General features: G+C 44.7%; 1 protein-coding gene across 1 annotated transcript in view; it reads right to left on the bottom strand.

Moving 5' to 3' along the window:
• Positions 1 to 25,012, bottom strand: part of NPAS2 (neuronal PAS domain protein 2) — a 109,537-nt gene that overhangs the window by 62,455 nt on the left and 22,070 nt on the right. Inside the window, exons 2-3 of the mRNA XM_069494407.1 lie at positions 22,838 to 22,891; positions 2,646 to 2,794 (exon numbers count right to left, since the gene is read on the bottom strand). Of these exons, the coding sequence (XP_069350508.1) occupies positions 2,646 to 2,794; positions 22,838 to 22,891 (203 nt within the window). The remainder of the gene's footprint in view (positions 1 to 2,645; positions 2,795 to 22,837; positions 22,892 to 25,012) is intronic.

Raw genomic sequence — 25,012 nt, 5'->3', positions numbered from 1 at the left:
CCATATGTGTTGTACTTTTATAAAGTATTAAAAGGTTAAAAAAGAAAAAGAATGGGCCAGGTGAGGTGGCTCACACCTGTAATCCTAGCACTTTGGGAGGCCGAAGCAGGACGATCACTTGAGCTCAGGAGTTTGAGACCAGCCTGAGCAAGAGTGAGACCCCGTCTCTACTAATGATAGAAAAATTATCTGGGCATGGTGGCACAAGCCTGTAGTTCCCGCTACTTGGGAGGCTAAGGCAGGAGGATCGCTTGAGCCCAGGAATTTGAGGTTGCAGTGAGCTGTGATGACACCTCTGCACGCTCTACCCGGGGCAACAGAGTGAGACCCTGTCTCAAAAAAAAAAAAAAAAAAAAAATTGGAGTGCTGGGATAGCTGGGTATTCACATTCAAAAGAATGAATTTTGACTTCCTACCTCAGACCATCCACAAAACTAACTCCAAATGGATCAAATCTCTAAATACTTAACCTATAGTTTAAAACCATAGAACTCTTAGGAAAAAACATACATGAGTCTTCGTTACTTTAGATTAGGCAATGGTTTCTTAGAAATGATACCTAAAGCACAAGTAATCAAAGGAAAAAAAATAAGCTGGACATAATCTATTAAAATTAAAACCTTTATGTGTCAAAGGACATCATTGAAAAGGTAAAAAGATAATCCACAGAATGGGGGAAAATATTTGCAAATTATATATCTGATAAGGGTTTAGTGTGCAGAACATATAAAGAACACTTACAACTCAAGAGTAAAAAGATAAATAAACAGCTCAATTTAAAAATGGGCAATGGATTTGAATGGACATTTCTCCAAAGAAGATATACAAATGGCCAAGAAACACACAAAAAGATCATGAAACACGCAACATCATCAGTCACCAGGGAAATGCAAATCAGAACCATATGAGATGGCCTTACACCCACTAGGGAGACAACAACAATCATCATCACCATCATCATACTAATAATGACAATAAGAAGTGTGTCAGCGAGGGTGTGGAGAAACTGGAACCCTCATACACCACTGCTGGGAATGTAAAATGGTATAGCCACTTGGGAAAACAATTTGGAATTTGATCACAAAGTTAAATATTAGTTACCATTTGACCCAGCAATTCCACTCTTGGGAATATACCCAAGAGAAGTGAAAACATGTATCAACTTAAAAATATGTACACAGCTGTTCAAAGTAGCATTATTCATAATAGCCCCAAATTAGAAACAACCCAAATATTCATCAACTTATAAATGGATAATCATAATATGGTATATATCCATACAATGGAATATCATTTGTTCATAAAATAAGAATGAAGTACTACTAACACATGCTAAAACGTAGATGCCTAAGTGAAGAAGCCGTACATAAAAGACCATATATTCTATGATTCCGTGTGTATAAAATGCCCAGAATAGGCAAATCCATAGACAGAAAACAGACTAGTGGTTGTTAGGACCTGGGGTCAGGGGGAACAAGGGAAGTGACTGATCATGAGTACAGGATTTCTGGGTTTGTTTGTTGGTTTTGTTTTTTGAGACAGGGTCTTTCTCTGTCCCCCAGGCTGGAGTGTAGTGGTGTGTTCAGCTCACTGGAACCTCAAATTCCTGGGCTCAAGTGATCCTCTCATGTCAGCCTTCCAAGCAGCTAGAACTACAGGTGGGAGCCACCGCGCCCCACTGGGTAAAGGGTTTCTTTTTGGAGTGACGAAATTAGATAGTGGTGATGACTGCATACTCTTGTAAAAATACACTAAAAACCACTGCACTCTAAAATGGTGAATTTTATGGTATAGAAATTATATCTTAATAAAAATACAACAGATTTGACATTAAGTAAATGAATTATTTTCAATTTATTTTTTTCACAGTGTAGCTCAGAAGACCAAAGAGTTTGGAGGCAGTGGCAGAGAAGGACGAAAAAGCTCCTATGGTCTGACCCAGCAGGAAATGAGTACTTGAGCACCACCTCTGCTCAGGGGTGAATGGGAGACGCTTGCTCCAGGGATTTTTTTTTTTTTTTTTTTTGAGACAGAGTCTCACTCTGTTGCCCAGGCTAGAGTGAGTGCCGTGGCGTCAGCCTAGCTCACAGCAACCTCAAACTCCTGAGCTCAAGGGATCCTCCTGTCTCAGCCTCCCGAGTAGCTGGGACTACAGGCATGCACCACCATGCCCGGCTAATTTTTTCTATATATATTTTTAGCTGTCCATATAATTTCTTTCTATTTTTAGTAGAGATGGGGTCTCGCTCTTGCTCAGGCTGGTCTCGAACTCCTGAGCTCAAACGATCCGCCCACCTCGGCCTCCCAGAGTGCTAGGATTACAGGCGTGAGCCACCGCGCCCAGCCGCTCCAGGGATTTTTGATGAAGCTGTTCCCACTGAGAAAGCCACCCCTCTCGGGCTGGGTGTTAGCTGCGAGGTGCTCTGGAGTCTCTTGTCTGGTTAATAAAGCAATCTGGGAGGCGAGTGCCTTCTCCCCACCAGCTGGCGATGGGCTATTACGGAGGGTGCCTTTGAAAGGGGAAGCCTACAACTGTGGGGTTGGGCCTGCTGGTGAGAGAGAACCAACCAGGAAGACCTACTGATGGAGACGGGGCCACGTGGAAAGGGCAGGGTGGAGTTAAAATGGAGGAGCGTGACCTTTACCATTGTGTTTCTGCAGAAATCCGATGACCTTTTCCAACACGGTGGTTTTGTCCATTTTCCGTGTGTTGCCAGGGAGCATGGAGCTGAGCTCTTTGATGAGAACATTGAACTGGTCCCGACGCTTCTTCTCAGACTTGTTTCGAGAAGCTCTGTAAACACAAAATGCATAGGTTCCTGGAACATTCCACTTCATAAAGGCTTTGTTTTGAAATGGAGGTACTTGTAATAGAGCACATTCTACTGTGATCATCTTACCAAAAACTGTTTCAAGAAGGCAATGTTAGACACATTTCAGGGCTGAGTAATGGAGATAGAAAATGTTTTGCTAGACTCTTGGCCACAGAGAGAGACAGCATTAATAATCACTAAGTTCTGACTCAGATGCAACGTTTCACCCAGATTAGCTCCGTGGCCAGATGCTGCTCACTCTGACTTCAGAGACCAAGTGACACACTTCTTCTCGCGACTGCTGCACTCTGAAAGCCCTTTCTCAGGCTCAAACCACATTCCCCTCACCCCCACAGCACCCAGCCTGGTGCCAAGGCACAAGGGGTGGCCAGGTGTCCTGCATGTGCCACCAGGGCACACCTGGCCCCTGCCCCAAGGAGCTCCCCATCCTGTTGGGGAGACAAGGCATACCCTGCACAAAACAGTCTGTAAGCTGTGCAGACCCAGGGCTGACGTATGACAGGTACTGCATGTGGCTGTCAAGCTGCTAAAAGCAGCTGAACCCTTTTTAAAAATGACATGAAGGAAACTCGAATGCATATCACTAAGTCGCAGATGCCAGTCTGAAAAAGCTACACACTGTATGAGTCCAACTATATGACATTCTGGAAGAGGCAAAACTATGGAGACAGCACAAAGATCAGTGGTTGCCAGGGGTTAGGGAGGGATGAAAAGGTGGAGCACAGAGGATTTTAGGGCAGTGCAAACTACTCGATATGACACCACCATGGTGGATACATGTCATTATACATTTGTCCAAACTCGTAGAATGTGCATCACCAAAAGTGACCCCTAATGTTAGCTACGGACTGTGGGTGAAGATGATGTGTCAATGCAGGTTCATCAGTTATAACTAACGTCCCACTGTGGTGGGGGGTGTCAATAGTGGGGGAGGCGATAGGGAGGATGGAGGAGTATGAAAAAATCGCTGTACCTTCCACTCAGTTTGGCTGTGAGCCTAGAACTGCTTTAAAAAATAAAGTCTATTTTTTAAAAAATGACATCCTACACTGCACACCTATAGAAGAGATCAAAGTGAAGCTGCTCAGTTTGAGGAGAGGGGACCTCTCCCGAGCCACCGAGGCCCCTCTGAGGAACCCTAGGATCCCTGGGAACTTGAATAGGGAATCACAGCTCTAGGGGCTGCTCTAACAGACAATCCAACACACACAGCAGAAAGCCCCCCCCCTCCCCCCGCCAGCAAGCCCAGGAAGCAGCAGTTTGAGGGGCCTTGATCAGACAACACGCTGCAGCCCTGCACCAACAATCAGCTAATTTGAAGGAGATCCAGGGCTGGGAGGGCTGACCCACTCTTCCTCCCAAATTCACCCAAGGTGGACTTGTTCTGGAATGTTGGCTCCCTGAGAAAGAACAGGGCCCCAGTGGCAGAGCCCATCAAACATGGTCTGCCTGCTGGTCCAGGCACCCTAGGGCTTGGAGGTCAAGGTTCCTGGGGGAGCTAACCACCCATCAGGAGGCTCCCAGCCAACATGTGGCCAGGACAGAGGGTGCTGGAGGATGGAGATGCACCTCCCTTGGGGCAGGTATCCATATCGACTCTGCTTCCCCCAGCAGCCCTTGGAAACATAAAGGCACACTCCAACATCCTTTCCCTAGACACCACGATGGCCGTAACCACCCTGCATGCCTCTGCCCAATTACACACAACCTGTCTTTATTTCAACACACATGTCCACAGCTCATTTTATATTGAATATATCTCAATTTGGGCTATTTCCTGATAATATTTGAGCAATCCTCCAAAGCTCACCTAAAGTTTGTAGTCACTACCGTTCATCTAAAGGGTCTTTTCCTTATCCTCAGGGCAGTGAATCCCCTCCTTCCTATCTGCTCTTGGATTTGGGGTTAAGGGATTTCTACAAAGCCGAGCCACTCTCTTTCCATGTGCTCTCTCACATCACAGGCTAACTGCAGGTGTGGCCGCAAGATGCTGAGGCGTCTTGTTGCAGGTCCAGGCTAAAAAGCACAGTGTTCAAACACATGGAGAGAAGAAAGGAACCCTTTAACTTTCTGAGTGACTGTCTATGCATTATAAATAATTTTTTGGCCTAGATTTTAGAGTGACATGCAACCTCCTTAGCCAAAAAAAGCTCTGTTCCTGCCCTAGTTTGCCCATTATAAATTATTTGTGAGCCGATAACACCCAGCTCATTATTGCTCTGTTCTCTTCCTCAATGGGTGTAATGACGACCAACACGGCCTGGCAGAGGCTCCGATGAAGGTTCATATCATTAGTGATAAAAACACAAGCTTGTTTCCGTCAGCCTCTGCCTGGGACATGCCGTGGTGCCCACTGGAAATCGGTCACCGTCATCTGGCTCCATAGCTATGAGGCCAGAGAAAGAAAATGAGCCTGGAATGACCTTCTTTCCAACAAGGGGGTATGCCGGGCAGGCCCCGAGACCACCACACACAAGGACTGGGATGACAGGATGAAAGACACTTCAACAATCAGGCTTTGGGTTCTTTTTTAAGGCATTATTGACATCGAATAAAATTCACTCATTTTATGTATAGAGTTGGGTGAATTTTGGTCACTGTGTAACTGCCACTACAACCAAGATATACAACATAATATACACATGTCCCCTCACCCTAATGAGTCTTCTCCCGTGTCTTTCTTGTGGATCCCCCAACCATAGCCACAGGCAACCACTGATCTGTCAACTTAGTGCCACCTTTTCTAGAATTTCACGTAAATGGAATTACATAGTATGTAATCTGACTTTTATTTAGCACAAAGTTTGTGAGATGCATCCATGTTGCTGCACATGTTAATATTTCATTCCTTTTTACAGATGACTAGTATTTCGTTGCATGAATATGCTACATTTGGGTTGTTCCCAGGTGGGGAGTATTAAGAATAATGTTGTTCTGAATAGTTGTGTACAGATCTTTGTGTAGACACAGGCATTCATTTCTCCTGGGTAAATCCAGAGGCATGAAACTGCTGGGTCATACAAATACATAAATGTATTTGTAACCTTATAAGACATGGCCACACTATTGTACAAAGCTGGCTAGACCATTTTGGCATTTCCACCAGCAGCCTATAAAGTGTCCCAGTTGCTACATTCTTGCCAACACTTGATACTGTCAATCATTTTTTTTTTAACTTTAGCTACTGAAGTGTTATGTTTTTGTGGTTTCAATTCGTGTTTCCTGATGACTAGTGATGTTGAACATCTTTTTGTGTGCTTGATGGCTATTCATATATCTCCTTTGGTGAAGTGTTTGTTGAAATCTTCTTCCTGTTTTTCAATTGGATTGTTGTTGTCTTCTTGAGTTTAAGAGAGAGACACGGAGCGGGGGCGGGGGGAGAGAGAGAGAGAGAGAGAGAGGAAGGAAGGGAAGGGTATGTGTGTGTATGCTTTAAATATACATTCATATAAGCCTCACCCTTTGATTTTTGAATGCAGGGCTCAGAGCCCTAGGTTATCTGTTCTAAAGTGTCTTTTATTGGACATCTTGGGAAATTTGGTTACATAGTTAACATTTGCTGGGCACTAACTATATAACAGGTACCATATGACCTGCTTTACATACATTGAATTTAATCCTCACAACAACCCCATAGGGTAGGTACTCCCTCCCATTTCACAGGGAAGGAGCTGAGGTACCGAGAGGCTGCGTAACTCACCGGCATCACAGACTAGGAGGTGGTGGTGCAGGCTGGCTCCAGCGCCCACACCACAAAGCAACGCACTCTCCTGCCTCGTCCTATAGCTCCCCCCAAATCACTGTGGCATGATCCATATCATGGAGCTATGGACACAGTGCTCTGGGAGCACAGAACTGAGAGTGACTAATTCTGGCTGCTTAAATTTATAGCACAGAAACTAAACACACCATTCAGAAAAACGGCCTTGCACGCTAACAGGACCCCAGCGTTTGTGTTCCCCATCCCACCGACGGGGGATACTGCAGAGAACCAAGGGAAGATTGCGACTCCAGCCCCAGCTCCTAGGAAGCGCGGCCTTTCCCACTGTCATGGTCACCTGTGGTTGTCAGCATGGCTGTTCACCAAATATTTCTGGTTTGCCTTCTAGACAGAGTAGGATTGCGCTTCCCTGCCCCTGGAAGTTAGGCGTGGCCCCATGACTCACCTAGGCCAAGAACCTGTCGGCACAAACAGCATGTGTTGGTCCTCAGGAGAAGCATGGAGCGCCCGTGTATAACCTACCACATTCCTTCTTCCAACCTCGGCAACAAGAGAGATGAAGCCTCTCTCAGCCTGGTCTCTGAGTGAGGACATCTCACAGCGAGGGCCCCGGCAGCTCTGTGTTGAACATAGGTTTACTGAGATTTGGGATTGTTTGTTTCCACAGCACAATGTAGCCTATCTGGAATGGACTGAGGCAGAAAGTCACCCATGGGGCTGAACTCAATGATCCGTTTAACTGCAATAGAGACAGACCCCCAGGGAAGGGGGCGAACAGGTTACCTTCCAGGCCCCATCCTTGGCATTAGCGGGACTTTACATTTCTAAATTGTTTTTAATTGACTAATAATAATATATATATATTTATGGGGTACAATGTGATGTTTCGATATGTGCATACAACGTGGAATGATTAAATCAAGCTAATTAACATATCCGTCACTTCAATTACTTTTTGTGGTCAGGCATTTGAAATGTACTCTCTTAGCAATGTTGAAATACACAATACTGTACAATAGCATAAACTATAGTTACCCTGCTGTGCAATAGGTCTCAAAAACATATCCTTCCTGTCTAACCGAAACTCCTATCCTTCGCCTAACATCTCCCGATTCCCTCTCCCTTTTCCAGGCCCTTCTTACACCGCTGACTTGAGGGTCCTCCAGATCACAGTAATTAGAAACAGGAGGATACCCTTTGTCCTCTTCTCTGATTAGCACTTTTTATGCACAAGGCACTCCCTCAAGCAAAAATGAAGAGGTCTTCACAGCTGCTATACAAGGCACAGAGTGACATGGCCAGGTGAGACGTTCCAACAAACTGGGGGGGGGGGGGGGGGGCGTGGTTCACCAGGGAGGGAGACCAGCCACGTGAGGTGGTCAGGGAAGTCTTGCGGGGGGCTGGACCTGAGGCAGCTGCACACGTGGCTGGCCGGGTGGTGGGGAGGACAGCCCAGGGAAAAGCTGGGTGGCCAAGAGTGAGGGGAGAGTTGGGGAAAAGTGGGAAGGAAAGTGCAAGGAGGTGGATGAGAAAAAAGAGGTTGAACATGGAGCCTTAAATAGCAGACCAGGCAACCTGGTCTGAGCTCTCCAGGGAGTCTGGAACAGGGTGCTGATGGACTGTCTGAAGGAGGGAGACCGGTCAGGACATCAGGAGAAGGGGAAGGGGGACCCAACTTAGGGGGAAATGAGCAGAGAGGGAAGGATCGACGTGGATCTTTTGCCCAAAAGCACAACACTGCTGTCACCCCCATTTTGTTTTTTTTTTTTTTTTTTAATTTTTATTATCTTCATTAGCTTCCCTCTGCCTGACCCTATCCCATTTTGCTCTAGGGCACAGTTCTATACATGTTAGCACACATATAAATTTATGTCGTCATCATCGCAATCAAGACACAGAACAGTTCTCTCCCCAGCTCCCTCATTCCCTCCACTCCCTTAGTCCGGCCAGCTCTGCTCTGTGCTCCAGCAGTATGTTGTCTTTTCAAGAATGTCATAACAATACAATCGTGCGGCGTGTCACCTTCCGAGCCTGGCTTCTTCTGCCCAGCATAACGCCTTTGAGACTTATCCACGTTGCCGTGCCTATCAATACCTGTGCCTTCTCACTGTCGGGTAGCTTCCTATAGCACAGATGCTCCACAGCCGGGCTGCTTGTTCACCCACTGAAAGAAATTGGGGTTGTTTCTGGTTTTAGTGATTATGAACAGAGGTTTTTGGGTCAATGTGTTTTCATTTCCCTGAAGTAAATAACCTAAGAGGACAATGGCTGGGTCATATGGAAAGAGTATGTGTAACTTTATAAGAAACTGCCAAACTGATTTCCAGCGTGACCACACCCTTTCAATTTCTCGCCGGCAAACTGTGAGTGATCCAGCTGCTCCACATCCTCAAGGAGACTTAGCATCGTCAGTACTTTAAGTATTAGCTAATCTAAGAAGGAGCAGTGGTACTTTATCGGGTTTTAATTTGCATTTCTCTAGTGGCTAATGACACTGAACATCTTTTCATGTATTTTTTTTCGCCATCTGTATATTCTCTTTGGTGAAGCATCTGCTCATATCTTGTGCCCATTTTTAAACTGGGTTGTTTCTTTATTATTGACTTTTGAGAATGAGTTATATATTCCAGATACAAATCTTTTGTCAGATATGTGATTTGTCAATATTTTCTCCCAGACTGTGGTTTGCCTTTTCATTCTCTTAATATTAGCTTCCAGAATTAAGTTTTTTTTTTTTTTTAAATTTTAGAACATTATGGGGGTACAAATGTTTTGGTTACACGGATTGCTTTTGTACTGCTTGAGTCAAAGTCATAAGTGTGCCCACCACCCAGATAGTGTACACTATACTCGTTAGGTAGGATTTCACCCATCTCCTCCCCTCCCCCCACCTGCATGATTTCCGTTGAATTTTCTCTCCATCTGTGCACATGAGTGCTGATTGGTTAGTTCCAATTTAATAGTGAGTACATGTGGTGTTTGTTTTTCCATTCTTGTGAGACTTCACTTAGGAGGATGGCCTCCAGTTCCATCCAGATTGTTGCAAAAGGTATTAATTCATTTTTTATGGCTGAGTAGAACTCCGTGGTATACATATACCACATTTTATTCATCCACTCATGAATTGATGGGCACTTGGGTTGTTTCCACATCTTTACAACTGTGAATTGTGCTGCAATAAACATTCTACTGAAAGTGTCTTTTTGATAAAATGACTTCTTTTCCTTCGGGTAAATACCCAGTAGTGGGATTGCTGGATCAAATGGTAGGTCTACTTTTAGATTTTGATGAAGTCAAAGTTAACAATTTTTCTCTTATGCATTGTACTTTTGGTGTTAGGTCTCGGAACTCTTTGCCTAATCTTACAGGCCAGAAATACTTTCTCCTATTTTTTCCTCTAAGGATTTCAGAGTTTTACACATTTTACATTTATAATCCATTTTAAGTGTTGATTTTTATTTCATGAATAAATGTTAAATTTTGTCCAATTTTTTCTGCATCAATTGATACAATCATGTGGTTTTTGCTTCTATGGTCTGCTAACATGATGAATTACACTGATTGATTTTTGAACGCTGAATAGCCTTGCATTCTCTGGATAAACTCTCCTTGGTTGTGATTTTTAAATATACATATATATGTACATGTATATTGTTAAATATGATTTGTTAATGTTTTGTTGAGGATTGTTACATCTGTGTTCATGAGGAATATTGGTCTGCAGTTTTCTTTTCTCATATTGTCTTTGTCTTGGCAATGCTGGTCTCATAAAATAAATTGGAAAGTATTTCCTCCTTTTCAATTCTCTGGAAGAGACTGCATAGAATTGGTGATATTTTTTCTTTTAATGTCTGGCAGGATTCACTACTGAAATCATCTTGGACTGGAGATTTCTTGTTCAGGTTTTTAACTACAAATTTAATTTATTAGTTATAGGACTCTTTAGGTTTTCTCTTTCGTCTTGTGTGAGTTTGGTAGTTATGGTTTCTAAGTAATTGGTCCATCTCATTTAAGTTGTTGGATTTATGTGGATACAATTGTTTATGGTGTTCCCTTATGGTCCTTTTATTGTCTGAGGGGCGTGTAGTGATAGCCCCTTGTATTGCTGCTATTGGTAATTTATGTCTTCTTTTTTGGTCAGTCTTTCAATAGGCTTATCAATTTTATTGATCTTTTTTAAAAAAAAATCACCTTTTGGTTTCACTGATCCTTGTTTTTTTGTTTTCAATCTTACTGATCTCTGCTCTTACATCTATTATTTCAATCCTTGCTATGAATTTATTTTGCTCTTGTTTCTAGTTTCTTAAGGTAGAAGCTTAATTGTTGATTTGAGATCTTTCTTCTTTTCTAATGTAAGCATTTAATATTGGAATTTTCCCTCTAAGCACTGCTTTAGCTACAACCCACAAAATTTGAAATGTTGTACTTCCATTTTTATTCAGTTAAAAATATTTTCTAATATCCTTGAGACTTTCTTGTTGATCCATGGATTACTTTGAAGTCTGTTGTTTAATTTCAAGTTTTGGAGATATTTTTCCTGGTATCTTTCTGTTTCTAAAATAATTTAAGTTCATTTAGATTTATTTATATTTGTTTTATGAAGCAGGATTTGATCTATCTTGGTAAATGTTCAATATGTACTTGAAAATATATATATTCTGTTATTGTTGAGTGGAATGTTTAATGAACATCAATCAGATTCTGTTGGTTGATGGTGTTTTTCAGTTCTTTTATATCCTTGCTGAATTTCAGTCCATTAGTTCTATTGCTACGAGAGGCATATTAAAGACTCATCTAAGTTCTTCATGTATTTTAAATCTTTGTTTTTAGGTGTATATATATGCTTAGGATTATTATCTGTTCTTGATCCTTTATCATTATATAATATCACTCTTTATTCCTGGTAAATTTCTTTACTCTGAAGTCTACTTCATTTGATATTAATATAGTCACTGTGGCTTTTTTTTAATTAGTGTTTATATGGTATATTATTTTCATAGTTTTACTTTTAATTCACCTATATCATTATATTTGAGGTGAATGTCTTATGCACAGCATATATCTAGGTTATTAAAAAATCCACTATGACAATCTCTTTTAGTTGATATATTTAGACCATTTATACTTAATGTAGTTATTTATCTGTTTGGACTTAGTTCTTCTATTTTAACACCTGCTTTCTGTTTTTTCTACCCTTTATTTTTGGTTATTATGCCTGTTTCCCCTTTCCTGCCTTATTTTGGGCTATTTAAATATTCCTTAGTATTTCATTTTAATTTTTATATTGTTTTTCCTCCTATATTTCTTTGTATAGCACTTAGTAATAACTCTAAGAATTGTAATACATAAACTTGTCTTTTCAAAGCCCACTTAGAATATTTTACCATTTCAAATGGAATCTAGAAACTTCTCTCTATATAGTTCCTTTTACCATCCTGTCTTTTTTAATGTTATAGTTGTCTTATGTCTATATATACAAACACTGGACACACTATCAAATTATGCTATTTTTTTAAAATGCCAGACTTTTTATTGTATTTTGCCAAATGTTGACCATTTCTGTTATTTTTCCTTTATTCTTCATATTCCAAGTTTCTATCTGGTATCATTTCCTTTCTGTTCGAAAAATTTCCTTTAGTAATTCTTTCAGAGCAGGTCTCTTGACAAGAAGTTTTCCTTTATTTGAGAATATCTTCATTTTACCTTTATTCCTGACGGATATCGTCACTGGATATAGAATTCTAGGTTAGCAGTTCTTTTCTTTTGACATTTTAAGAATACTGTGGCACTATCAGAAGGCTTGTATGGTGTCTGATGAGCAAACCAGAGTGCTATTTATTTAAACACGTCCCACATGGCCACCTTGGGTGGCGGTCTATCCTGAAGTTCAGACCCAAAAGTCTATGGTGCGCTGCTCAAGATCAGATCCATGCCCAACTTTACAGGGTCACTTTCCTGAGCTCCTCCCTCTCTAAATCTGCACAGTACCTTCGGGTTCCTAGGGCTCCTTGTTCCTAGGGAACAAAAACGTTCCCTTAGCCAGAAAGCTTGCTCTTTATTTATCCTGCTCCGCTTCACACTTCCCACATCTGCACTTTCATTTGAGGCCAAGCAGTAGGAAGATAGAGGGAGAGAGGGGAAAAGCAACAGGGTTTCATCCCATCCTCCTGGAACTCTAGCTCCTCTGATTGGAGAGATATGTTCCTCTCCCTCAGCATAAAAGGTTCCATGTGGATCCCCACTGCCGCTGTTGCTACCGCTACGCTGTCTGGGGATCACTTACAGAGCACAAGGAAATGGAGAAAAGAACAAAAAGAGAGAGATTTCACTGTACTCAATCTGAGCATTAGAAGACCCTGTCCCCACTCCTTAGGCCAGTGCTAGAGGGCTTCTCCTGTCCTCGCTCCATCAGAAGATGCCACCTCTGGGTAAGGGGCTGACTGAGTCTAGGCTAAGGGATACTACAGGGGAAAAATGGTGAACGCACTGCTGGTTCGATGCCGCTTCGAATTCTGCTCCCTCCCCAATCTGACCCCTACTATTTACTTTTCAGGGTCCTCAAATAGCTGTTCTATGCATTCTGCCCATGTTTTATAACTGCATCAGTATGACAGACAGGATGAAGCAGACTGACGCCATCTTACCAAGATCCAGAACCTTTACATATCTTTTCACACTTTTTTAGTGACTTTGTAAAAGACCCATAGGAATCAAAAGGTGGGAGTAGAGATTCTGAAAGGCTGGCCCAGGGACTGTAAATAAGGCCCTTTTGCAGGAAAGCATATGGGTGAGCTGGATAGTAGTTGTAAGTGACTCGAAGAAACCTATTTCTGGGTAGCTCTTGCAGAACAAAGAGAATGACAGATGAACTGTGAAGGCCCTTCTTCCTTGGTATTACTGTATCACTCTGTTATGAGCTAATATTAAAAAAGGATCAAAAGGAAACCACCACTGCATATTAACATTGGGTTTTATTAACCCAATAAGACTGCTCTCCTATGCTTCCCTACCCACTGAGAGTAGATTTGGGCTCCCATACTGGCCTAGCTGGGGCACACAGGTGGGAGGCTGAGACACAGGTCTCCAGACCTCTGGAATTCCAGAGGAGGGTTGTGTCTGCAGCTCAGGATCTAAGTGAGACCGAGCACAGTAGTGCTACACTGACAACGGGATTGTGTTTATGGTATATCAAGAGGACTGAAGGAAGGAGAGGCACCACGTAAGGCAAGGCAGGAGGAGACCATGGTTCTAAGACAAAGCATCATGGAGGAGAGATGTGTGCACACATCTGTGTGCCTGCATATACACATGTACACCGCCCTTGGGCTTCTCCACCAGGTGGAATCCCCAAGGCCCTTCTCTCAGGCACTTTCATGAGACAGATGTACATTATACACACCATACTTAATGCTGCTCTCCCCTCCTTCTTGGTGGGGAGATGGCCATTGTGTGCACACTTAGTGTGCAGGACTGGGCTTCACACCCAATGGCCCAAGACGTATGAAAGTGGCTAGGACAGGGATTAGGTCCTTCTGGGGAGCCTGTGGCACAGAGGAGGAAGGGAGATGCTTGTCTCCCACCCTTGCTGAGAAGCCCTGAGGCAGGAAAAGAGAGTTTGAGTGTACAGGGGAATGTGAATGCACACCCCAAGCTTGTGTCCTTGGCCTTCTCTCTTCCTTAAATTCACAAGGACACTTGGACAGTGGTGCAGGTGTGTTTTATACATCACCAAAAATCCTGTGTTTCCTTCAGGGGAAAAACTGTATCAAAACCCCTGATCTGTGAGCTGAATCAGGAATGAATATAAAATCAGTGAAAAGAGAAAAAAAAAAAATCTATCATCCCAAGCAGGCTTTTCCTTTTCATCCATTTCATGTGCAGACTGGTCTGGCTGGCAACGTCTTCAGTTTAAGCATCCCCGGCATCCATTGGGAAACCATCCACGACATCTAACAGACTTCCATCCTACTCGGATGCTTTTCCTGGCATTTAATCCCAATGGTGCCATCTTTTAAATTGGCCCCACTAAATCTAGTTCTGTTAACTGAGCGAATAGGACATCCTGATGGGGGAAAACAGAAGATGCCCTCTGAATCAAACACAGTTGATCAGATGAAGTGAAAGCTGATAAATCAAATGCTTTGCAATAAAGCAGGAAAGCTCTGTTTAGAACTGGAGAGGGAGGTGCTGGCTCCCCTTGCTGCCGATAACAGCTGGGTTTTGAATAATAGGTACAATAGTACATATGAGAATGAGTACACAGCTCCGTGAAGAGTGGCTTTTGTCCTTGGAGGGTCTCCATGGTGAGGAGCTACAGGCATTCCATGAGGCGTCTTATTTTCATGTTCCCAATCACCACTGGAAGTTAAAGGGTGGTTACGGGAACAAGGGTATCAGGACAGTGTGGCTTGGTTGAGATGAGCATTATACAAGGTTTCAGAACATGCCAGTCCTCACCCTGGTTATGCCACCTACGCCAGGAGAGAGTGGGCAAAGCACTCCCAGCCCATGGGCCTCAGTTTCCTATTTCGAGGACATCAATATGGTCATTTTTAACACAGAGCATTTTAAATTCTCTGAAATTCCCCCCATCAAAAGATGGGTTCTAATTCCCCTCCCCTTGACTATGGGCTTGGTGACTGGCTTCTAGTGAACAGAATGCAGGAGCAGTGACAATGCTTGACTTCTAAGATCAGCTATTAAGAGGAGAGGCAGCTCCCCCCAGCTCTCTCTGTCATGATGCTTGCCCTCAAACCCAACCACGTGTGTGCAGAAGCCACACCTCCACAGGGAAAACCACAGACCCAGCGGAGGTCCCAGCCAACAGCTAACATCAACCACTAGCTGTGGGAGGGAGCATGGCTTAGACAGTTCCACGCCACCATCTTGGAGTCATCCCAGCTGATACCACGTGGAATGAGACAAGCGCTCCCTGCCAAGCCCTACCCTCATCAAAGATCCATGGGCAAAATGAACATCATTGCTTTAATCCCTCAAGTTTTGGGGTGGTTTGTTACATAGCAACAGGTACCCAGAATACTTAGTGCATAAAATAGAGACTCACTGATGCCTAAGTTTCCTTCCAGATGGGGAATTCTGGCGTGTCTCGTCTAGGATAACCAGTTCCACATGATAGGATGCGACAGGAAGTGACAAGATTGCAGGATTAGGCATCCCAAATCTGAGTGTTATAAACTGAGCAAACTCAACCTTTAGAGAAGGCATATCGGGACTAGTCTCAAGTATCTTTCTTTTGTCGTCTCCCCAGTGCCTGAGACTGAGGTAACACAGGGAACTCACATTTCTTGTAGAACTGAAAATACCAAGTAGGTGCTCACAGTCAACCCCCAAAGCGACAACTGTGGCATGCAAGGCTCAGAGGCATGAAATACATTTTAAGCATCCCCTACATGAAAACAGTCCTGTCTGTAAAAGGTGAACTTTGCTAGGGAATAAATTAGAGTCTGATCACCCACATTAATGAAGAGCTTGTAACAGCATTTCTGTCAGGATTGGATGGAAATGTACAAAAAAGACTGATGGAAAATACGCCAAAATATTAACAGTGGCTATCTCTAGGCGATGTGATCATAAATGATCTTTGTTTGCCTCTTCAAACATTTCAGCATTTTCCAAATGTCATTTTGATATTTTATGTAAAAGAAAACGTACAAAAATGATGGGAATGAAGTCAGCGTATCTATTGCCTAAGAAGTGTTGGTCCAAGGGTCTTCAGTGGAAAATCAAGAAGAATTACTTGGAGAAAGAGAAAGGACCACGGCCAGAGACAGTTATTTTGTTGTTATTATTTTTGGGTTTTTCCAGATTTTTAAAAAATGGCCAGGTTGCATAAGATTGAACAGATTTTTATTTATTTGCTAATTGCAGTCTTAGCACTTGCTAAGAAGCCCTGAAATTCTCCAACAGTGAGAAAGAGTAAATGCACAGTCCAAACTTGTTTTGGAGGGCGCTTCCTGGGACTGGTGTTCCCCACACCACCTTGTGGGTAACCCTGGCATAAAGCAAGGTCCATGTACAGTCAGGGCAGCCCCCTCTGACGGTCAGGCCTGGGCCCTGCGGACAGGTGCATCCCTCCTTGCTCCGTAACTCAGGTGGCGCCCCATGCACAGTGAGGAGATGGGTGTGGGGCATCGCTGAGCTCAGAGCCTTAAGCAGTTTGGTGCAAGAAGACAATGTCATCTGTGTGTGTGAGGAGAAGTCACCTCATGTGGGACAAGACGGGTCAGGCCGATGCCACCCTCATCTCATGGAAAACGTGTGGAACTCAGGATGTTTTTACCGCAGAGATTTGGCAAAGCATCTGGGGGTGGCTGACGGCAGCTGAGGCTGTCTGTTCTCTTGAGATGCAACGGGAACATCTTTCCTCTTAACCACAGTTAGTAGAAAGAGTCTGGGCCCAAATGGGAATCTGGCCTAATTTCACAGTGACTCTTAGTTAACGGTTACACGGGCACCATTTAACTAGAGCACAGTCTTTAGGAACTTGCCACCAAAATTCTAAAAGAGGAATGTTTATCCTTTTCTAAAGAAAGGCAGCATTTTCAAGAGAGTGGATTTCTGATCATCCTTTTTCAATTTAAAATTTATTGAAATTATTGAAAAGGCTTTTAGTAAACTGCCTTTTGCCTCAGATGCCCCCAGAGAAGCTCTGAATCTCCCTGAGCTAAGACATTCCCAAGTTTCTAAGCCTGCCAGGCACATGCTTCTCTGACAATTCTTCTTAGCCTACCCAGGAACCCCAGCAGAGTCAAAGCCAAAAGCCCCCAATTGAGGGAGGCCCCTTTTCCATTCTGCTGTTTACTGGGCCACAGCAAGAATTAGCATTCTGCCTGCCAGTACAGTTCTTCTTTTCCCTTTGAGAATGGAATCACTCTTCTGGAAATTACAGGGTAATACAAATGAATCGCATGTCCTTTTACCTCCCGTGTTCTTGCAATGCCTGCTGCTACCTTAATCACCAAGCAAAGTAAACAAAACGGAAGCCTCAAACATTTTTTACTGTCATTTTTTCCCTGTGTCAGAGCTTATGATGATGTCAGTAAAACCCAACCCAAAGCCTATGAAAGAAAATCACAACACGACAGGCTCCAGCTGGGAAGGTCAATATACTGCAGAATGCAGAGCACCAGGCGCTTTCCTCCCGCACTGTGTCCACGCACGGGGCACTCTGCTAGCGTGCACGGAGCTGAAGCCCTCCTTGTTGGCTACAACCTTCCCGGACAGACCTTTTCCTCCAGACATAAAGAACTTACATTCAAAGAAACAATATAAATGAAGTGAGATCGATCTCTCCTCTTCACCATGTTACTCTCTCCAAGAGAGCAGTTGGCTGGGAAGGTTGAGCTTACAAATTTGATCACCATCCTGGCTTTGCCTAACACAGACTCTGCAAGATATTTTTTTTTCTCCTTTATGCTTGTTTTCAGGAGTGCATCCCTAACTTGCCTGAAAGCTCTTTGAGGGCAGGATAACACCCTGCATCCTCTGCTGTAGCTTCCACTTGCTTACCACGCTACTTGGTTCACCAGTACAGACAGAATGGTCTTAGTCACTGGTCCACATCAATGAACTACCCCATTTCCTAGTCCTCTACCTGGGGGGGACAGAAGAAATAACCAGTCCCCAAATGGCTAAAGCTGTTCCTTCTGAAACATCTGCTTCTGCAAAATGGCACATACAGGCTTCTTGTTTGTTGTGTTTGAACTCCTTCCTCTCGCCTGAACAATTTTATCAGTGTTGAGACTAAGGATTAGGGTCAAAGAATAATACACTGTTTAGCTTGTGTTTCAGAACCAGCATTCACTCTGTCGAGAACCCTAAGAATCAGCTAATCTGGCCTGACCCTCTTGATTCTCATGAACAAAAGGCAGCACAGCCACAACCCCCTCCCCCGCCTTCCCTCCACTGCGAGGCATGGGGTTAGGGAAACCTCACAGCTGACAGGACCGCAGAGGACATGTACTTGTTTAATACTGGATCAGAGGAGGACGTGAACATGAACCAGTTTCTTCCTCACCACCAGGTGCTCATTTGTATCAAGAAATGGAGTAAACTGTATTTTACAATACAGTAAATTTGTAGACATGCTTTCTTTGGAAAGCTAGAATTCCTATCAGCACTTACTGTCCCTACCCCTCAGAAGGTGGTGAATCAAAAAGAACAGCTTCCATAGAATGTCACAGAAGCCCTTAGGAACATGACTTTAGAAACTGATGCCTGCATTTGAATCCCTGCCTGTCACTGACTGGCTGTGTGATCCCTGAGCCTCGGGTTTCCCAACTGTAAAATGGGACTAATAATAACCGAACTTGAGGGTATTGTGAGGCTGAGGTACTGTGTGTCAAATGCTCCAGGTGTTTTGTGAGTGTTCCAGGAGTTTTAGCTTTTCTTATCAGCACTGTGGACACCACACTGTGCTGGGGGCTTAGAAACAACTGCATTCAATTCCCGCAATCATCCCCCGAAGAAGTTGCTACTATTATCACCCCACTTTAAAGAAGAAGAAACTGGCCGGGAGCGGTGGCTCACGCCTGTAATCCTAGCACTCTGGGAGGCCGAGGTGGGCGGATCGTTTGAGCTCAGGAGTTCGAGACCAGCCTGAGCAAGAGCGAGACCCCATCTCTACTAAAAATAGAAAGAAATTATATGGACAGCTAAAAATATATATAGAAAAAATTAGCCGGGCATGGTGGTGCATGCCTGTAGTCCCAGCTACTCGGGAGGCTGAGACAGGAGGATTGCTTGAGCTCAGGAGTTTGAGGTTGCTGTGAGCTAGGCTGACGCCACGGCACTCACTCTAGCCTGGGCAACAGAGTGAGACTCTGTCTCAAAAAAAATAAAAATAAAGAAGAAGAAACTGAGGCTAAGAGAGGTTTGGTAACTCCAAGGACAGAGAGGAATGGTGGCAAGAATTACAGTCAGGCCTGTCTGATTCTAAGCCTGTACACTTCCTGCTCCAGCACATGGCTGCCTGGATGGCCACACGCTCCCCGCCCCAACCCCCAACCACTATGTTGCATCAGAATGAGAAAGACGCGCTCATGGCCGGAACACAGAATGGCAACTGCGAACTTCATTATCTAGGGATTCCAAATCACTCTCAATCAAACAGTTGCCTTCTTGAGCACAAAGACTATGTTTTTGCATCTTCCCTAAAGAAAATAGCACACAGTTCTGAACATACCATAGGCACTCAATTAATACTCACTAGACTTATAAGGAAATGCACAGAAGAAAGTGGAACCGTCCCTGGCTCAGAATACTTGATCAAACAACCCAATACACCATGAATTCCCTAAAGCGTTGAAAACCCTGTCTAACACAAAGCATGTTTTCTGAGGCCAATGAGAGTTTTAACCTCAAGCTAAACCATTTCTAATCTCATCAAAAACATTGTGAGAGTGAAAACATTTCACGTCAGGCCTCCAGGTGGGATTAGGGCAAGGGTCTCCCAAGGTGCTCCAACAAAAATTACCTTGAAAAGAATACAGTCTTAGTTTGTGTTCGTTTTATTTTTGTTTTTCCCAAGTGTGAGGACAGATACTGCATTATTGCTGTTTGTTCTGGATGTTACCAAACACCCTAAACCCGTTTCCCTGTCTGAGGGTGAGAGGAGGAGTGTGGCCAGCAGTCTTACTGCCCCGGTGGCTGTGCAAAGGAGGTTTCCAAGCAGAGAAGTTTTGGGGTGGGGGTGGGGTATGCCCATGGCCCAAAGCAAAAGGGGAGGGGAATAAAGGAAAAGAAACTGCACACAAACTGATTTATTTCTAGGATCTTTTAGCCCAGATTTTTTTGGGCATGTCTATATTTGCTAATTTCTGTGTATAGTAGAGCCTAAACATTCATTTTTATCTCTTCTTGATATAGAGGTGAGCAGTGCACTAGCGAGGCAGGGCTCAGTCTCTAGGGGGTTGGGACAGTGATAGCAAAGATGATGATGGCACAAGTAAAACTCCTGTGGACTCCAAAGTCACATCAGAATGCAGCTCTTAGTCTGGTCTACCAGGAAGACTGAATTTGTTCTTATACGAAGAGCGTCTCTCGTGGTCTAGAGGATTATCAGAGTCCAAGGTTAAGGAATCCTGTATCTGACTTCTCATTCTGCCACTTACTAGAGCTTTCTGATCTCTGACAAGTTACTCAACCTTGTTGAACCTTAGTTTTCTCATCTGTAAAATGGGAATAACAATGATACACACCCCAAAAGAAGGTCGAGGAGATGACATGAAATGATGCATATAAAAGTACTTAGCTTGGTACTGGGGTATAGATTGCGGTATACAGGAAGCACCTAATGAACGCTGGCCACCACTACTGTTCTTTCCATTATTGGTAAAAAGAATATCCTTATTATGAATAAATGGATCATCGTCAAGTACGGTGAATTTTCACATAGATGTAGTGATGAATACTTAAAAAGAGCTCCTCTGTGTATTTTGTGGCTGATTCCCAGGATGACCCAGAAGGCAGGCAGGAGAGACATTAGTACCCTTGTGTTGCAGGTGAGAAAACGGAGGCTTAGAGAGATGGAGGGTTTGTCAGAATTCATTAGCTAGCACAGGGCAGGCCAGGCACGGGGCCCGGGTCTATCCCCAGCACTCCGGCCACAGCCTTCTGGAGGAAACCAAAAGGCAAGGTACCCCCGGGGAAAGAACTGGAAGCTAGTCTGCCCACGAGAGGGGGCAAGAGGACTGGTGTGGGCTGGGTTGGTCTATTCGTTTGCTTGTTGCTTGGGACCCAGATGGATTTTGCAACCCTTGTAGGTTGTGACCCACAGCTTGCAAAGCATTGCTGTGGGGAGCCGTGGTTCCCAAAGCCAAGTGAAGGGCCTGTTACTTTAGAATGAGCTGGGGGGTTATCTGTGCTGTTGTTTGTTTGAATTTTCATTGCAGGAATTTTCAAACATATGGAAAAGTAGAAATAAGAGTACCATGAGCCTCCAGTGCTGACCGGCCCAGGTTCCTGGGCCTCGTCCCAGGCCAACCCTGTTCCATCTATTATACACTGCTGGCCACTTCCCTGATCCCCAATTTTGTTAAAGGAAATACTGGGGGAGTTGAAAACAATCCAGACTCCCCGTACACCTTGCAGACTCAGATCTAGCAGGTCTAGGGTGGCTGGGCACTTGTGGTCCTCACGGCTGCCAAGCCAGGGGACACGGAAGAACAGCCACCCTACCGCTGCCAGGCTGGGTGGCCTCTGAGGGCTCCGCAGTTTGCAAGTGACAACAAGCAGTGGGTTCCGTGAAGGGAAGTGGGCAAACCCTTCAGCTGCACGGGCTCACAAGGGCTGCCACAGAGGATGGAGCCCTCCACATATAAACTGTGGCAGAGGCAGAAAAGGATGAGAATGGAGGGAGGAGGCTGGTCCACCGGCCTGTGATGAAGGCCGGCCGGAAGAGAACGCTCCCTGCTGCCATGGCTCTACGGCTGGGCCTGCAGCCCTGCACCCTAACATTCTGTAGCGGCCTCCAACCCATGCGTTCCACATGGCCAGGCAGCCCCCTACTCCCCGATATTTCCCCAGAGTTTGGCACAGTAAATGCCAACTTGGGCGAATCATGTGAAATAGATGAAATTTGACCATCCCTGACTTTCTAAATGTCAACTGTATGGCTCTACCTCCCATCTAGTAGGTATTCAGTAAATGTCCAATGAGGGAACAAACACCGACAGGGTTATGAGAGCTCCCACATGCCAGCTACCAAGCTAGTCTTTCTTGCTGAACCAACCACAGTGCAAGGCGGCTATGATATCTCCAATCTACAGATGAGGAAACTGAGCTGATGTCCATGAAAGTGCTTAGCACAGCACCGGGTGGTTACTGCACACTCACCGTGTGGCAGTGATTCTGACTGCTATTACTGTTACCCAAAGCCAGGCAGCGCCCCAACAACAGAGCCAGGCCTGCGGGGCTCTAATCAGCCTGCCTTGCTCAGCAGCAGCTGTCCTGGAAAAGCAAAGCCAGAGGCCCCTGAAAGAAGACCAGAGTCAACAGGGGTAGCACACGAGCGTGTTCACAACACAGACCACTGGGCGAGTCCCCGAGGATGAGCAATTTTGCAGTGAGGAGCAAACCGAGAGAGCTGGTTTAGAACATTTGCACAGAGCACGGCACTATCTCAAGGAGACAATGTGCAGACGTGTCCCACCACCGCCCGTCTGCTGGTGGTGTTCTTGTTCGCACAGAGCGCAGGCAGGCGAGACTCGGGCCAGCAGCCCACCGAGGACGCCGCTGTGCAGGGAAGACAGCTCCTGCTTACCTCTTTGCTCTGTCTTTCTCATCTTCATCCATTAGATTTTCTATGCAGTTTTTCCTGGAGGGAAAAAAGAACAGATGATTACTTTCTGCTTCTAGATCTTTCTCACACGTCTTTCTGGTTGTCATCATTTTGGTCTTATCTAACCCACATATCTTAGCCCGGCAGTTCTCAAATTGATTGGTTTCGGCACCCCTTTGCGTGTTCAAAATTCACTGGGGACTCCAAAGCACTCTTGCCTATGTGGGTTAAAACTGAGAAATGTTTAAACACACGAGCACTCCTTCCACCAGGAGTCAGAGCAATGAAGTCATCAGATGTCAAGTAGCGTCTAGAAAAGCCCCCTGTACACTCGTGAGAGAATGGAAATTTAAAAAAGAAAAAAAAAAAAAGCAAATAATGTGTTAATGATATTTTGAAAAAGTGTTTTGACCTCACAGATCCTAGGGGTTCTGTTTATCTCAATCCTTAAGCCAGCAAGCACCTCCTACACATGCCTGTGATCTGTTAGTAACGTCCACAGGGCACGTTCCCTCCTCCTCACAGGACTCCAGTGGCCAGTGAGGACATCCTGAAGGAGAGGGTTTGTTTATCTGTGCATTCAAATGCGCCAACTCCTCTGACAGGTGGTCTGGAGGAATCTGCCCCAAAGGGGTATAATCTACAGTCCTTCCCTGAAGGCACTTACTCGCCCCCGGGCAGCAAAGACGCACAGATGTGAAAGATTAAGTAACAATCCAGGAATGTTCTTCCTCACTGCCTGGAGCCTCCGCTCTCCCAGGCCACTGGCTCTGTGCCTCTCAGGCCCACGGATCCGGTTTCCTCCCTCACCACACACAGGCCCGGGATCCCTTCACCCTTCAGAGCCACATCCTCGGTTCCTTCTTTCATTCACACACTTCCCAGAGCTCCGCCCATCTGGGATGCTCTCCCGCCAGCCAGCAAACCATTCTCAGGGTGTCCGAGAGCCAGGGCCTGCTGGGGGAGCTGCAGGCAGAAGGCCGTGGTGGCTGAGATAGCACAGTGTGACCTCGGAGAAGCCGAATCACCACTGCCCACAGGCGTCTGTGCTCAACACACAGCGTCCCAAGTCAGCACTTCAAAACCAATGCTAGATATTACTCTCAAAATTTAAAGTTTTAGATAAAATTTTTTAATGGAGCAAACGAGTCTTTCTCTGCAATAATTTAGTTTTGTGATTTTGGTCACCTATGGGCACAAGCCCAAGCAAGGAAGAGGCATCCTGCAGCCATGGCCTCTGTTTCCATACGTGCCCCGTGCAGTCAGCCGCAGACACAGTCAGTGACAGACTAGCGAGAAACACTGTTTAGAAGTTGAGGCTTGTATCGTAATTAAATCAGAGTTACCACATCTGTAAACAGGCCTGTGCTTAATGTTTTCCAGATGGAATCTGTTCAAAGTTTTACAACATGAACAATGCATTGTCAATTCATTTACTGACACCCTACCTCAGGCCTGTGCTTCCAAGGATAGTGGCAGCTGCCCAAGTGCCCACGGCATGAGCAAGGACCCAGCCAAGCCACGTCCCTTACTGGGACACACACTGGACAGAACGTGTCCACAGGAGGGCTGTGCTGCCGCTTTCGGTCCACTATCCTGAGGTCCTGGGATCCTGTTTGGACGACCGGAGTTGCTTAGTCATAAACTAAACATCTAAAAGTGACTAATAGCTATTCTTTATCGACCACATCTTCTCTGATTTATATCTGTTTATCCTTAAACATTTCCTGAATCCATGAAGCCTGGATGACCCACATCCAACTTCCTCATCTTCCCCGCCCCTCCCTCTTCCCTGCCCGACGTCTCACCTGACCCCTGCCTAAGCCACTGGCTGAACCTGCCACTGCAGCACCTGCCACAGAAGCTCCATACCAACGTCCTTACTATTTTGTCACCTCTATTGTCTCCCATCTTTACCCCATGTATTTTTTTTAACTTTAAAAGAATTGTGGTGAAATGCACATAATAAAATGTACCATCCTAACCATTCTGTAGTGTACAGTTCAGTAGTATTAAACATAGTCACATTGTTGAGCCACTGTCACTACCACCCATCTCCAGAACCTCTTTCATCCTGCAAAACGGAAACTCTGTATCCACTAAACACCTCCCCATTGCCCACTCACTCCAGCCCCTGGCAACCGGCGTTCTGCTTTC

The sequence above is a fragment of the Eulemur rufifrons genome, chromosome 19 (genome assembly GCF_041146395.1).
Source record: "Eulemur rufifrons isolate Redbay chromosome 19, OSU_ERuf_1, whole genome shotgun sequence".
NCBI lineage: Eukaryota > Metazoa > Chordata > Mammalia > Primates > Lemuridae > Eulemur > Eulemur rufifrons.
This window is presented reverse-complemented; position numbering and strand designations above follow the sequence as displayed.